Source organism: Pituophis catenifer, unplaced genomic scaffold (assembly GCF_029215685.1).
Source record: "Pituophis catenifer annectens isolate HBS135680 unplaced genomic scaffold, rPitCat1.0.hap2 SCAF_4, whole genome shotgun sequence".
Classification (NCBI taxonomy): domain Eukaryota; kingdom Metazoa; phylum Chordata; class Lepidosauria; order Squamata; family Colubridae; genus Pituophis; species Pituophis catenifer.
In genome coordinates, this window is record NW_027256884.1 from 14684543 (window position 1) to 14701124 (window position 16582).

A 16582-nucleotide genomic window follows, 5' to 3' on the forward strand; every position below is an offset into this window, starting at 1 on the left:
GCCTTGCCAACTCCTCTCCCTCACTCTCAGAGTCTGCATCTGTCAATAGCCCAGGCTCAGGCAATGGAGCCACAACACTAACCCAGGTGCACAAGTTAGAAACCAGAAGAGGGGCTCTCGGCCCGGCCTCCCCATGTCCTATTTCTGAATGGTGAAGCCGGAGGCGACTCGGCCTTTGGACCAGCCGCTCTCAATGGATGGGCTTGAAGTAGATGTTTCTGCCACGTGTTATTAATCTGCTGTATTTCAGTTCTGCTAAGGACAGCAAAAAAAACCTGTTCCTGAGGCTGCTTCTTCTTCTGCAAAGCGTAGCCCACAAATTCCTTTAAATGCTTCTGCTATAATATCGAAAGTGAATGACTATCTTTAGCCTCCGTCATCCTGTTATGGGGCTTTAGATGTCTCAAGATATATTATCTGTTTAAACCTTCACCAAGTTCTCTCCCCAGCAATATTCTCTTCCTTCAACAAAGCAGCTCTATAGTGACCAGACCCTCAAGTCTGGGACTCGGCTGCCTGGCTGGGTGGGAAAACCCTTCTTTGAGATCCTGAAGAGCCATGGTTAGTAGGGGAACTCATGGTCCTAATTCCCACTAAGTGGCACAGAAAGCTGCTCGTTCAAGTCTAGATTTAATGTGCATAGAAGACTCTGCGGATGTCACAAAATATGCCATCCAGCCTGTAGAATGATCCTATGAGAGCCAGACTCTTTTGAATCTGAACCTTGAGAAACAAGGAAAACTAATGGGAGGACCTGCAAATTTAGAAAATTAACAGATTAACCGGTGATCTAGTCCAACCCCCAGCCCAAGCAGGAGACCCTGCACCATTTCTGACAAATGGCAGTCCAATCTTTTCTTGAAATTCTCAAGTGATGAAGCTCCCACAACTTCCGAAGGCAACTTCTGTTCCATTGGTTGATTGTTCTCACTGTCAGAAAGTTCCTCCTCATTTCTAGGTTGAATCTCTTCTTGGTCAGTTTGCATCCATTATTCCTTGTCTGGCCTTCAGGTGCTTTGGAAAATAGGTTGACCCCCTCCTCTCTGTGGCAGCCCCTCAAATATTGGAACACTTCTATGATGTCTCCCCTGGTTCTTCTCTTCACTAGACTAGCCATGCCCAGTTCCTGCAACCACTTGTCCTATGTTTTACTCTCCAGTCCCCTAATCATCCTGGTTGCTCTTCTCTGCACTTTTTCTAGAGTCTCAACATCTTTTTTATAGTGTGGTAACCAAAACTGGATGTAGTACTCTAGGTGTGGTCTTACTAAGATTTTATAGTGTGGTATTAGTCTACCTCACTTGATGTCGCTTGATGTTGCTTGCTGTGGGGATTTCATCCTGTTGGACCAGTGGTTGAAATAAATAGGAATGTTTCTTACATGAAAAATCAAATTGCATACTTCTCTCCCCCCCTCTTCCTCGACCTTCTCCTCCTCCTCCTTCCCTTTTTTTTCCTCCTCCCCCCGCTCCTCCTCCTCCTCCTCCTCCATGTTGACTACAGGGATAACATTTTAAGGAAATGGTAACAATGGTAGCTCAGTGGCTAAGACACTGAGCCTTTCGATCGAAAGGTCGGCAGTTCAGTGGTTCGAATCCCCAGTGCTGCGAAATGGGGTGAGCTCCCATTACTTGTCCCAGTTTCTTCCAACCTAGCAGTTTGAAAGCACGTAAAAAATGCAAGTAGAAAAATAGGGACCACCTTTGGTGGGAAGGTAACAGCATTCCGTGTGCCTTTGGCATTTAGTCATGCCGGCCATCTGACCACAGAGACGTCTTCGGACAGCGCTGGCTCTTCGGCTTTGAAATGGAGATGAGCACCGCCCCCTAGAGTCGGGAACGACTAGCACATATGTGTGAGGGGAACCTTTACCTTTACCTTTTAGCATCCAAGGTGAGCCCAGGTTGTCATCTGATCTTAAGTTTGTGACTCCAGTAGATTTGCAGCCCAACTTGGGAGGAGAGTTAGTAGGCCCCTCTGCTTCTGGTTCATTTGTATGTAAAAATAAGACATATTCACAAAATTCGAACTGTGAAGGTCTCACTGCTCAGGTCTGCTGGGCCTGGTGGCTCAGCAGACTGATAGCATTGTGATTAACACCAGCTGTCTGCAATTACTGTAAGTTCAAATCTCACCAGGCTCAAGGTTGACTCAGCCTTCCATCCTTTCTAAGGTAGGTAAATTGAGGACCCAGTTCGTGGGGGCAAAAAGCTGACTTTGTATAAATATACAAAAGTATGAAGGCTATTGCTTAACTCCCTGTAAGCCGCCCTGAGTCTCCGGAGAAGGGCGGCATATAAATCAAATTAAAAAAAAACAAAAACAAAAACAAAAGCTGACACGTCCCTTTTCAATGAGTGAAACCAGAATTTCTTATGCTTAGAAAACCCTCTTATCTCTCAGGAGTTCTGTTTAAAATGTGGGTTAATCTGGATCCTAGATGTCTAAGGAGAGAGATTCACACAGACACACACACACACACACACACACACACACACACACACACACACACACACGGTTCCTAACAACCCTGACATTTCATTTCAGGGAAGGTTTCAGGTTTTCTTTTTGTAGATGAAAGGGTGAGATTCCTATCTTGCAATGGGATTTCTGGCCTGTGAGCCATTTATTTTGGAGGGCATAAAAAGGAGAAGTTGGGGTGGCATAACCTTATGCAACCTGAAAGTGAAACGGATAAACTGGAGGGATGAAAGTCATCCTTTTCGTGTTCAATGGAGTTTCACAAGATCAAACTTTTACAGGAAACCTTGTGTTTGCATGAGAAATGCAGCCTTACGCAGAAGACAGTCTGAAAGGAAAGAGAAGAAGAAATAGGATGGGTTGTGGGAAATGAGAAGAACAGACAAGTTTGAGGTGGGTCCCATTCTCCACACTGAATTGTGCTGGTTCATGACCATAATAAGGGATGGGATTGGATTGGATTGCATTGGATTGGGTTGGGTTTATGAGCTGGGAGCAAGGGAGATTTTGGATCTCCTGCTTGAGACAACAATGTCTCCGCTACCATAATTGACAGAAAGTAAATTTCTGAATAGGGATGCAGTTGGCTCAGTGGCTAAGATGCTGAGCTTGTCGATCGAAAGGTCGGCAGTTCAGCGGTTCGAATCCCTAGTGCCACGTAATGGGGTGAGCTCCTGTTACTTGTCCCAGCTTCTGCCAACCTAGCAGTTCGAAAGCATGTAAAAAATGCAAGTAGAAAAATAGGGACCACCTTTGGTGGGAAGGTAACAGTGTTCCGTGCGCCTTTGGCGTTGAGTCATGCTGGCCACATGACCACGGAGACGTCTTCGGACAGGGCTGGCTCTTCGGCTTTGAAACGGAGATGAGCACCGCCCCCTAGAGTCGGGAACGACTACCACATATGTGCTAGTTTTCTGTATTTGCCTGCTTCCTGGATTTGCACAAAACCTAGCCAAGAACCTGCAATTACTGCAGGTTCGAATCTCGCCAGGCTCAAGGTTGACTCAGCCTTCCATCCTTTCTAAGGTAGGTAAATTGAGGACCCAGTTTGTGGGGGCAATAAGCTGACTTTGTATAAATATACAAAAGGATGAAGGCTATTGCTTAGCACATTGTAAGCCGCCCTGAGTCTCTGGAGAAGGGCGGCATATAAATCAAATTAAAAAAAAAAAGAGAGGCTATAGCAGTATACACTTGTCAAATGCGAGAAGTCAAGAAGCAGGATAGAGTTCAAAAGTACTGCCAGTTCATTTCATGCTGCCAATACCCAAGAATCAGAGTGTCAGTCCTGCCTCGACTTGAAACCTAGGCAAGAATGATCGATGACTGCATTTTTCGAGTGAGAACCTGTTTTGCAACCTTCTGACCAGCAGAGACGATGGGAAAGCCAGATCCGTTTAACAACCGTGTTACTAACTGAACAACCGCAGGGATTCACTTTACGGCGGTGGCAAGCAAGGCCGTTCAAGCGGGCGAAAGCCGCTTCACAACCATCTCGCTTAGCCACAAAAAAACATTGGGCTGAATTGCAGCCGTAAATCAAGGACTGTCTGCAGTAGCTGGGTTTCTGCCATCTATCAGTGTCAGGCTGACAAGACCTAGAGTAGCAGTGTTTCTTCTACTGTGGGAATCCCTGTAAATATCCGTTGTCTCCTTAGTCAAGAAGCCTCACTTGTGAAAGAGGTTTGGGGACTCTCCTCCAGCTGTGTCCTTTCACAACACACAAACGCCACCGGGGATAGGTGGGGCCTACCGCTGCGTCACTCACAAGAGTTTTTTGGAAGTCCCAAATCATCTTGTTTGACTCAACACGTGATTTGCTGTCAACGCAGAGCCTGTTGCAATACCGGGCAGCAGCATCTAATGGGCCATGGAGAGCGGGGAAAATTGGAGATGTTGAAAGGCCCTTGCTCCTCCTTGAACATGTATAAAAGGAAGAGGTTCAGTCCTCTCCAGCGTGGTCTTTGCAGGCACAGGACATCACTCCGTGGCATCATGTGGGCCAAGGTAGGTTTTTATGTGTCTTGTTCCCAGGAGGAGGCATGGATGCTTTGGCTGAAAGTGGAGGAGGCAGAGGGCTTAGGCAGGGAGAGATGTGTGGCTTTGTCTACAGGAGACAGCAGACCTAATCCATGTTGAAGATGGATTCTTTCGAGTAGAGTCAAGCAACAGAGATGGAGGAAATTGTCCTTGAGGTCTGAGAGACCAGCACAGACTGGTTAAGCTGAGCCAGAACTTGGAAGCAGCTTCCTCTGCTCCGGACAGCGCCTGTAGGCCCAAGGTTAACATTATGGGATGTATGTGTGAGCTGTTGCCATGGCCAATGTTTTTTTTTTTTTTAAATAATCTTTATTTACATTTTCCATTAAAAAGAACAAACAACACATCATATAAATAACACACAAGACAATACAACACAAAACGAAGAAGAAGAAAAAAGAAAGGCATACTTCTATGTAGTACCTTAATAACCTAATATTCGGTACTATGTTTCCATATTATGTTCCGGAGAAGACAGAACAACTTATATACCTTTATACATCAATTAGGTCTATCCGACCTCACTTTACTTGTACAATATAAGTTTCTCAATATATACAATTCCTCATCTAGTGTGGGTTATAATTTCCTCTTCTCTAACCATTTATAAAATTTTTCCCAAGATAGACATATTTGTGTTTGGTCTCTGTCTTTTAGTTTTTTGGTCAATTTATCTGCTTCCGCACATTCTAAGATCTTCTTTATAATTGTCTCCTCTGTTGGGATATTTTGATTTTTCCAAAATTGAGCGTACGCCAATCTCGCCGCTGTGATAATGTGTAATGCAAGATACCATGAATCTCTTTTGATATTTTCCAGTTTGGAACTGAGCAGGCATGTCTCTGGTCGCCATTCAATCTTTCGCATTAAAATCTCATTAAGCCATTTTTTTTATTTTCCCCCAAAATTTTTCTGCTTTTTCTGCTGTTGTTGGCAAGGCTACCAGGTCCTTGAAGCGAGGTGAGGTAGAGACCACCTATCCTCAGCTTGCAAAAACTGGGCAAGAGCAGGTTGTGGGTCAAAATTTGGCACTTCCTTCAGTCCCACTGGTCTACGTTGTCAGATAGAGCCAGGGGGGCTGCGGAAATGAAGTTATCGGAACCAAAGGATTTTTCGTTTTCTGATAAAAATTGTGTTTCTGCTCCATGAGGGTAGCTGGTCAGCAGGGTTAGGAAATGCACAGGGTATTACAGGTAGTTCTTGACCTACGACCACAATTGAGCCCAACATTTCTGTGTTGCTAAATGAGACAGTTGTTAAGCAGTCCCCCGCCCCGTTTTATGACTTTTCTTGCCACAGCTGTTAAGCGACTTGTTGCAGTTATTAAATTAGTAACCCGGTTGTTAAGTGAATCTGGGCTTCCCAATTGACTTTCCTTGTCAGAAAGTCCCAAAAGGGGTTCCCATGACCCTGGGACACCACAACCGTCATAAGTACATGCCAGTTGCCAAGAGTCTGAATTTTGATCACACAACCACGGAGAGGCTGCAATGGTCCTAAGCAGTGGTGAAATGTAAAATTTGTTACTACCGATTCTGTGGGCGTGGCTTGGTGGTGGTGGGGTAATATGACTGAGTAGGGGTGGCCAATTTTTTTTTGTTTTACTTTTAAAACCATTTTTTCTACAACCTCTTCGGCTGAAGAGGTTGTAAAAAAAATGCTTTTAAAAGCCTCTGACGATCCCAGCTGAGCTGCCTGATTGGCAGAAGCTTTTTTTTTTTAAAGCCTCTGATGATCCCAGTTGAGCCGCATGATCATCAAAGGCTTTTTTTTTTTTTACTTTTAAAAGCATTTTTTCGGCCGAAGAGGTTGTAGAAAAAATGCTTTTAAAAATAATAAAAAAAAGCCTCTGATGATTGTGCGGCTCAGCTGGGCAATGGTGGGGGGGGGCGGTAGGGATTTTTTGCTGCTGATTCTCCGAATCACCCGCCTCCATCACTACCGGATCAGGTGATCTGGTCCGAACCGGGAGCATTTCACCCCTGGTTCTAAGTGTGAAAAACCATCATAAGTCTCTCTTTTCAGTGCTGTTGTAACTTTGGTCACTAAATGAACGGTTGTAGGTCAAGGATAACCTGTGATTTGCTTCTGCGAAGATAAATCCAAGCAGGTTGGGGTCTGGAGAAAATGGCAGGGGAGGAGGAAACGTGGCTGACACGGTTTGGTTTCTCTTTGCCAGAATATTACGGGAAACTTTGCTAATGTGATCCACGGGTTGAATCCGAGCCACCTGACCGACCGAGTTGTTCAGAGGAGCAAACGGATGATTTTGGATACTTTGGGAGTCGGGCTGGTAGGCACCAGAACCGACGTCTTCCAGAAGCTCATCCAGTACAGCAAGGTAAGAGGATCTGTTGTCTAATTCTCACCTCAAATCAGATTAACAGAGTTGGAAGGCACCTTGTACATCATCTAGTCCAACCCCCTGCCCAAGCAGGAGACCCTATACCATTTCTGACAAATGACAGTCCAGTCTCTTCTTGAAAGCCTCCAGTGATGAAGCTCCCACAACTTCCGAAGGCAACTTCTCTTCCATGGGTTGATTGCTCTCACTGTCAGAAAATTTCTCCTTATTTCCAGGTTGAATCTCTCCTTGACCAGTTTCTATCCATTATTCCTTGTCTGGCCTTCAGGTGCCTTCGAAAATAGCTTGCGCCCCCTCCCCCTCTGTGGCAGCCCCTCAAATATTGGAACATTGCTCTCATGTCTCCCCTGGTCCTTCTCTTCACTAGACTAGCCATGCCCAGTTCCTGTAACTGTTCTTCATATGTTTTAGTCTCCAGTCCCCTAATCATCCTGGTTGCTCATCTCTGCACTTTTTCTAGAGTCTCAACATCTTTTTTATAGGGTGGTAACCAAAACTGGATGCAGTACTCTAAGTGTGGTCTTACCAAGGCTTTATAGAGTGGTATTAGTATCTCACGTGATCTTGATTGATAACTTTTGGGCTAGGCAGTTATTGATCTTTTAAGGCACAGGTAGGGAGCTATTGCCCTTTGGTGACCTGTGGACGTCAATTTGTGGAGTTGTCCACAAGTCATCAAAGGGCCAAAGTTCCACATTCCTGTTTTAAGATAACAGCCTTGTATTTTGCCACAGGTTATCCTTATTGTTATTTCTTTCCACTATGGAGATTAGCACAAGGTGGCCTTTTCCTGAAGCCCTCCCACCTCTGTTCACCTAAAGGGGTATATCAAATCTCCACCTGAGGATTCTTCTTCCTGGTTGGGCTGGCATGGGGTAGATGGGGTAATGCTCCAGCCCCTTCCTCCAGCAAAGGGGGCCCTTTTCCACCCCGAGGACTCTGTTCCAGATAGCCTGAGGGCCACCCCACCCCCCAAATAATAGCAACCATGGAGTCCATTATCAAACTGCTGCCTTTGGTTAGCATCTAACCTGCCGATGATGGAGATCTGTGCACGTGAGTTCTGCATAAGAAGGAGTAGGTCCTCTTGCTCTTGCCTTTTTATAGGAGATAACCAAGCTAAGCCAGAGAGTGGGGTCAAGTGCACTATCAGTTTGGAGTCACTATGCTGCTATAAGAGACCTAAGTCCAGTCCCCCCTTGAAGTCCATTGACTCTTATCCGGTGCTAATTTGCCTTGACCGTTAGTAGTTCAGATTCTTGTGTATAGATTGCATGGAATAAATTTAAGAGTATTTTCGAACTTTATCCTGGTTTATTTTATCCTGGTCTTGGACCTGGTGGATACATTGTTGGATTTTGGAGCATTTGCTCATTGCTTGTGCACCAATTTGCCTTGACGGTTAGTAGATCAGATTCTTGTGTATAGAGTTGCTTGGAATAAACTTATGAATACTTTCGAACTTTATCCTGGTTTACTTTAGCCTGGTCTTGGACCTGACAGATACATTGTTGGATTTTGGAGCATCTGCTCATTGCTTGTGCACCAATTTGCCTTGACCTTTAGTAGATCAGATTCTTGTGTATAGGGTTGCTTGGAATAAACTTGTAGAACTTTTGAACTCTGTTCTGGCTCCTGATTCCTTGCATTTGATGCTCTTGGTGGAATAAGCCTAGGAGAGAATAAAGAGAAGCGGTTGCTTGGCTTCACATGTAAAAGTTCCTCCTAAGCAGAATTGGGATTTTTTTCTTTTTCTTTTTTCCAGATTTACAGCTCGGATTCATCCAGTTCTGTCTGGGGATGCTCAACGCTCAAGCTGCCTCCGCTCTACGCAGCACTGGTGAACGGTGTGGCGGTAAGAAACTCTTGGTACTCCCTACCACCCTCTGATTCCACCTGTTTTTTGCTGGGAGAAAGTCCCTAGGGCCTATATAGCCACTACTCCATCCGTTTACTCTGAGCAGGGGTGTGCTGGGGACTGAGGAACAAGCTTGGATTGTTTATTTATTTTATTTTATTAAAATATTTATTAATACAAAAATACAAAAGAAAATAATCAGGGAGGAAAAAGGGAAGGGAAAAGTGTAGGGCAGAGAGAAAGGAAGGAAGGAAGGAAGGAAGGAAGGAAGGAAGGAAGGAAGGAAGGAGAAAGAAAGAAAGAGAAAGGAAGGAAGGAAGGAAGGAAGGAAGGAAGGAAGGAAGGAAGGAAGGAAGGAAGGAGGGAACAGCATTGACCTTGGACTCCCTTTGGTGTAGTAGAATAAGAGACTAACATCAAACCTCAACTTTTTACTTTTATATATATAAACCTGGTTTGGCTTGGTTTTTTTTTAAAAAATACTGTATTTTTTGGAGTATAAGATGCACCTTAGTTTTTTGGGGGGGAAATAAGAAAAAAACTGATTGGCAGGTGGATCAGTCTCCCGGAATACCCCCAATCAGCTGTTCCCAGAGGTGAATTTTAGCAACAGGTTCCTTGGTTGTGAGCTCTGATGCTTTTTTCAGCCTCTGAAGCATCCGTTTGAGAAGCTGGGTGGGGCTACATTCCGAGTATAAGACACAGCCAGATTTTCACCCTTCCTTTTTGGGGGAAAAAGGTGCGTCTTGTACTCCGAAAAATACGGTACATAATGAGATCCATCTATGCTGGGAATCTAATCTTCCATCCTTTTCTTTCCCTCCTCACCTTTTCAGACCTCCTGAATTTCAATCTTTAAATGTGGCTGTGGGGGAAAACAAGAGGGAGGGTTGTTTTTGGGGTGAGGGAAGCCTCTGGCTACTCCACAGCCTTTAAAAGTGACGTGCACAGTAAGGCAAGAAAGAAAAGGATCTATGCATTTAACAAACCCTCCAAAAAACAAATATGAGATGTGCATGTAGGTTCAGACACTTATGGACACACTGATATATAAAAAAAACCTGTGTGAATAGGCAGAGCACTCCTCACCTGTCTGGGGATATATACCAATATTTGTTGTGGCTCCATTACCTGAGCCTGTGTCATCGGCAGGAGAGGACTCCGAGAGTGAAGGAGAGGAGTTGGCAAGGCCTCCCTCTCCAGGACCCTCCTCTCTGGCAATGCCTTCGGTGTCCGCCGAAGGGCAAGAGATAGGGCCGGGGCCAAGCACATCCACGCAGCCACAGGTGACAGTGATGAGGGTAATGAGTCTTGGCTGGATCCTCGGCAGCGTCGCAAAGATAAGCGCACACAACAGAAGAAAAGGCATGCCAGAGATTAGGCTGAGTCACTGGACCACACCCCACAGGGTATAAAAGGGGGTGAGGTGGCCATTCAGACTCTGTGACGGACAAAACTAACTACTATCGAGTCATATTGCATCTTTGGAAACAACATTATTGACCTTGGATTTATTTTACGAACTGGACAATTCTTGACTGTGGGTTTTTTGTTTATTGAGTAAAGTTCTTGGCAAGCAGCTACTGGGTTGCTGCCAAGCATCTTATCAGAAGAATTGGTTGTCTGCCAGTTTATTTAACCCCTGGTTGTCTGTTTGTGTGCCTGTGTGGGACGGGGACAGAACAATATTTTCCCCAAAAGAAGACCCTGTCTTATATTTTTTTGCCACTAAAAAAGGTACCAGGTCTTATTTTTGGAGGGGATGTCTTCCACTTAGCCCATTTCTTCTGCAGCCAGCAAGGCTTTCCTGAAGGCCTCTGCAGCCAATAATAGAGCTCTGGATTGATCAGAGGCCTTCAGGAAAGCCTTGCCGGCTGCAGAAGAAATGGGCCAAGGTATACAAGGCCTGGCTGCAACTGTCCAAAGGTAAGTAGTTGAATTCCTGTCTGAGGAATTCTGGGAGTTGAAGTCCACAAGTCTTAAAGTTGCCAAGGTTGGAGATCCCTGCTATAGATGGTCTTGAGGAGAACCTTCGGCCATCTTGATTTCAGCATGAGGCAGATGATCCCCAAGTGGGCTAAAAACGCAGGAGAGAAGGTGAAGCCCCTACCTCAGTTGCAGCTCCGACTCAAAATTTTTTCTCCCTTTCTCTGCCTCCCCCTTCACAGATACACTCCATGGATTTTGATGATACGTGGCATCCAACCACCCATCCGTCGGGGCCAGTGTTGTCAGCCCTCATGGCCGTCGCCGAAGGTGTGGCCGAAAAACAAAGGATTTCTGGCTGCGACTTGCTTTTGGCTTTCAACGTTGGGATCGAGGTGCAAGGCAGACTGATGAGCTTCTCCAAGGAGGCCAGCAATCTTCCTAAAAGGTCTGTGTTTGTTTTTTTAACTTGTTCTAAAATAAGCTCCAGGAGGACTCTCCTGGCATGGGCTTAATGGTCAGCCACGACTCTACCTAGCATCATCTGAGCTTCATTTATTCCTATCTAAACTGAGTGGGCTTCTTTGTTAGATGGTCATTACTTGAGGACCAGATCCTGAACGGGCTTTCCGATGTGGCAGAGCAGATCATTTATTGGCACCCCTTGACTGGATGCAAGCCAGGGGTGAAATGCTCCCGGTTCGGACCGGATCGCCTGATCCAGTAGCGATGGAGGCGGGTGGTTCGGAGAACCGGTAGCAAAAATCCCTGCCTCCACCCCCATTGCCCAGCTGAGCCACGCAATCATCAGAAGCTTTTTTTTTTTTTAAAAAAAAGCATTTTTTCTACAACTTCTTTGGCCGAAAAAATGCTTTTAAAAGTAAAAAAAAAAAAGAAAGCCTCTGCCAATCAGGCAAGTCAGCTGGGATCGTCAGAGGCTTAAAAAAAAAAAAAAGAAAGCCTCTGCCGATCAGGCAAGTCAGCTGGAATCATCAGAGGCTTTAAAAAAAAAAAGAAAACCTCTGCCGATCAGGCAAGTCAGCTAGGATTGTCAGAGGCTTTAAAAGCATATATTTTTACAACCTCTTCAACGGTAGAAAAAAATGGTTTTAAAAGTAAAAAAAAAAAAAGTTGGCCACGCCCACTCAGTCATATTACACCACCACCACCAAGCCACGCCCACAGAACTGGTAGTAACAAAATTTACATTTCACCAATGATGCAAGCTATTGTTCTCTTTGTACTTATGCCATGTACAAGCAGTCCTTGACTTGCGACAGTGTGTTTAGTGGCCATTCAGAGTTATAACGGCATTTTGATTCTTCCAGGTTCCACCCACCCTCCATTCTCGGCACCATGGGAAGTGCTGCAGCCACTGCAAAACTCCTGGGCCTCAACCAACTCAAGTGTAAGGAAGCCCTGGCTGTAGCCGCTTCTTATGCCGGTGCCCCACTGGCCAACGCAGCCACACAGACCAAACCACTTCACATGGGCAATGCCAGCCGGCACGGCGCGGAAGCGGCTCTCTTGGCTTCTCTGGGCCTGCAAGCCAGCAAGCTGATTCTGGACCTCGAGTCAGGCTTTGGGGCCTTTTACATGGATTACCTGCCCCAGACACTGCCCAGCCTGCAGTCCTACTCTTGGTTGCTGGACCAACAAGATGTGGCCTTCAAGAGCTTCCCGGCGCATCTGGGGACACACTGGATGGCGGAAGCTGCCCTGGCAGTAAGGAAGCATCTTGCCCGGAATGGGGAGTCTCTGCCCACTAACTGCATCAAGGCCATCGTGCTTGATGTCCCCAACATTAGATATGTTAATCGGCCGTTTCCTTCTTCCGAACACGAAGCCAGGCACTCCTTCCAGTTTGCCGCCTGCTCAGCGCTGCTGGATGGCTTCATCTCAGCCGAATCCTTCACACCGCAGAGACTGTCCAGGCCGGAGTTGAATGACCTCCTCCGAAAAACCAGCCTGGAGCATTTTCCGGACAATCTCCCCAGCTTCAACAGCCTTTACTGCGGGGTCAAAATCGTCCTCCAGGATGGAGACACCTGGGCAGAGCGTTGCGAAACCTTCTATGGGCACTGGAGGAAGCCCTTGAGCCGTGGGGATTTGGTGAAGAAGTTCCACACCAATGCCGTTGCCGCAGTCTCCCCAGAAGTGGCCGAAAGCATTGTAGAAACAGTTGATAAGCTTGAATCCCTGGATGATTGCGGGGAGCTATTCTCACTTCTTCGAGGAGCTGAGCTGACAAAAGATTTGCGGCAACGTAAGAGGGAAACTTTGTGAGACCTACCTGGTCCCAGAAGGACCTTCCAGGCCTGGCCTACATAGTCAGTTACGACCTAGCACCGTGATGGCGAACCTATGGCACGCGTGCCACAGTTGGCACACGGAGCCATATCTGTGGGCACGCGAGCGTTGCCCTAGCTCAGCACGTGCATGCCAGCCAGCTGATTTTTGGGCCTTCCGGGCCCACCGGAAGTTGGGAAATGGGCTGTTTCTGGCCTCCAGAGAGCCTCCAGGGGGGTTGAGGAAGGCTGTTTTTGCCCTCCCCAGGCTCCTAGAAAGACTCTGGAGCCTGGGGTGAGTGAAAAATGGGCCTATCGGGCCCACCACGCCATCGTGTGCCAAAAGTGGGGGGAGCGTGGGGGGTCGCACACGCCTGCGCGGGGTGGTGGGGTGCATAGAATTATGGGTGTGGGCACACACACACGTGACACCTGCCCCCACGCTCTCCCTACTTTTGGCACACGTTGACAAAAAGGTTAGCCATCACTGACCTAGCATTATCTGAGCTTCGTTGATTCCTGTCTAACCTTAGTATAGTTAGTCCTCCATTTACAACAGTTCGTTTAGTGAACATTCAAAATTACAACAGCACTGGAAAAAGTGACTTACGGCCATTTTACACACTTAACGACCATTGCACCACCACTGTGGTCACGTGATCAAAATTTGGACATCATGTGATCCCCTTTTGCAACCTTCTGACAAGCAGAATCGGTGGGGAAGCCTGATTCACTTAACAACAGTGCTACTGACCGAACACCTGCGGTGATTCGCTTAACAACTATGGAAAAACAGGTCATAACATGGGGCAAAACTCACTTAACTGTCTTGCCTAGCACCAAAAATGTTAGCTCAATCGTAAGTCAAGGACTACCTGTACTAAGATAGACGGTTTGGATAGACATGGTAACAGGTCAGCCAATGGGGACTGTTTGGAAACTGAAACATAGTATTTGTTTGTATGGGGCCATAAGAGACAGTTTGGAGGCTGGGCGTGGCTTAGCCTTGCTGAACTGTATATAAGAGTTGATTTGGCCTCTATAATGGGAACTTCTGTACAATATATTTGCCTTTGTATCTCTCTACTCTATATTGACTTGTTTCTATGAATATTGCTTCTCTGTTCCTGATATTGTATGCTGAATTCTCCTGCATGGTATTGTATATAAAGACATTTTCTTATGTAGATGAATCCTGCAGAATTATTTAATTGTGTGTCTGGTTGGATGTGCTGCAACAAACTGTGACAGACGTCAGCCTGCTTGTGTATGAATGGTGGCTTTTCTTATAAATACCCTGTAATATGAATCACTTTTGTCTAGATTCTTCTCATTGATTTCTGAACTCTTTCTAAGGCACAAGGATAGAAAGTAACAGACCCTGAGTTCAAGTTCTGCCTTAGCCATGAAAGTCAGCTAGTGGGCAGGAATAACAGAGTTAGAAGGGACCTTGGAGATCTTCTAGTCCAACCTGCTGCTCAAGCAGAAGACCCTATACCCGTGACGGCAAACCTATGGCACCCGTGCCACAAGTGGCACGTGGAGTCATATTGGTGGACACGCGAGCTCAGCTCCATTTTCAGGCCTTCTGGGACTACCAGAAGTAGGGAAACAGGCTGTTTCCAGCCTCCAGAGGGCCTCGGGGTGGGGGGAAGAGGCCGTTTTTGCCCTCCCCAGACTCCTAGAAAGGCTCTGGAGCCTGGGGAGAGCAAAAAACAGGCCTTCCAGTCCCACCAGAAGTTGGCAAATGGGTTGTTTCCAGCCTCCGGGGGGTGGGGAAGGCTGTTTTCACCCTCCCCAAGCTCCTAGAAAGGCTCTGGAGCCTGGGGAGGGCGAAAAAACGGGCCCACTGTGCCATTGCATGCCAAAAGCGGGGGGGAGCAGGGGGTTGTGCACGCATGCGCGGGAGGGCGGGGCACATAGAATTATGGGTGTGGGCATGCATACGGGCGCGATCCCCCCCTGCTTTTGGCACGTGATGGCAAAAAGGTTAGCCATCACTGCCCTATACCATTTCACACAAAGTGTTCTCCAATCTCTCCGGTATTTGAGGGACTGCCACAAAGAACAGTTAACTCATTTTCCAAAGCACCTGAAGGCAAGACAAGAAACAATGGACGGAAACCAATCAAGGAGAGAAGCAACCTGGAATTGAGGAGAAACTTCCTAACAGTGAAGACAATTTAACCAGTGAAACAGCTTGCCCTTAGAAATTGTGGGTGCTTTATCACCGGAGGTTTTCTAAGAAGAGACTGGACAGCCACCTGGCCGAAATGTTACAGGGTCTCCTGCTTGATCAGGAGGTTGGACTGGAAGACCTCCAAGATCCCTTCCAGCTTTGTTTTTGATTGACTGATTGCAAGGTGGAGAGGAGCTGTTATAGGTGGGAGCTGGTCTACCACTCTGGATGTTGGTATTGGCTCTTCTTTGATTGCTCTTGGACTAAAAGACCTCCAAGGTCTCTTCCAGCTACATTCTGATCTCTTCTTAAAAGCTTCCAGAGATGGAGTACCTAAAGCTTCTGGTGCAGGGGTGGGTTCTAAATTTTTTTACTACCGGTTCTGTGGGCGTGGCTTATTTTGTGGGTGTGGCTTGGAGGTCATGTGACTAGGTGGGCGTGGCTAGCTGGTCAGTCATTTCTGGAAGGTCCTCGCACTTATGACCAGTCCTCGCACTTACGACCCGACTCATTTGTTTGCTTTTAATACTGATCAGCTGTAGGACGGCCCTTTGAAGCCCCGTGGCAAGAGTTTAAACAGTTTTTTCCCCTCTAGTCATCAGCTGGGACTCAGGAGGCAGCAATAGATTGGGGGTGGAACCACATAAAAGGTAAGAATAACGTGGGGAGGGTGGGGGGGAACCGGTTCGGTGACGTCATATCGCCACCGCTACCGGCTTGGCCGAACTGGACCGAACCAGGAGGAACCCACCACTGTTCTGGAGGCAAATCATTCCACTGATTGTTCTAGCTGTCAGGAAATTTCTCCTTAGTTCTAGGTTCTTTCTCTCCTTGATTAGTTTCCATCCATTGCTCCTTGTCCTGCCTTCTGGTGCTTTGGAGAATAGGTGGACCCCTTCTTCTTTCTGGAAGAACCTCAAATATTGGAACATGGCTATCTTGTTACCCTTAGTCCTTCTTTTCACTAGACTGGCCATACCCAATTCCTGCAACCTAGAACTGAGGAAAAATATCCCGACAGTGAGAACAATTAATCAGTGGAACACGTTTCCTCCAGAAGTTGTGAAAGCTCCAGCACTGGAAGTTTTCAAGAAGAGATTGGACAACCATGTGTCTGAAATGGTGTAGGGTTTCGTGCCTGGGCAGGGGGTTGGACTAGAAGACCTCTAAGGTCCCTTCCAACTCTGTTATTCTATTTTTATTCCCATTCCATTCCATTCCACTCCATTGTATTCATTTCCAATCACACATGGCCAATAAAGCTACTCTACTCTTACTCTATTCTAATCATTTCCAATCACACATGGCCAATAAAGCTACTCTACTCCTACTCTACTCTATTCACTTCCAATCACACATGGCCAATAAGGCTACCCTACTCATTTCCAATCATGCATGGCCAATAAAACTACTCTACTCCTACTCTACTCTATTCATTTCCAATC

General features: G+C 46.5%; 1 protein-coding gene across 1 annotated transcript; it reads left to right on the plus strand.

Moving 5' to 3' along the window:
* The first annotated feature begins 4404 nt into the window (after nt 1–4404).
* On the plus strand, nt 4405–12956 carry ACOD1 (aconitate decarboxylase 1). The gene is made up of 5 exons (XM_070943464.1): nt 4405–4488; nt 6701–6862; nt 8652–8741; nt 10913–11118; nt 11999–12956. Exons 1-5 carry the CDS (start codon nt 4405–4407, stop codon nt 12954–12956), a joined length of 1500 nt encoding a protein of 499 aa, XP_070799565.1.
* The last annotated feature ends 3626 nt before the right edge of the window (nt 12957–16582 follow it).

What these genes read in the sequence shown, in the direction of transcription:
- ACOD1 (XM_070943464.1), top strand. Translation starts at nt 4,405, where the DNA reads ATGTATAAAAGGAAGAGGTTCAGTCCTCTCCAGCGTGGTCTTTGCAGG. An exon ending in AGCTCATCCAGTACAGCAAG is followed by an intron (nt 6,863 to 8,651) that starts GTAAGAGGATCT and finishes TCTTTTTTCCAG; the next exon opens with ATTTACAGCTCGGATTCATC. An exon ending in CACTGGTGAACGGTGTGGCG is followed by an intron (nt 8,742 to 10,912) that starts GTAAGAAACTCT and finishes CCCCCTTCACAG; the next exon opens with ATACACTCCATGGATTTTGA.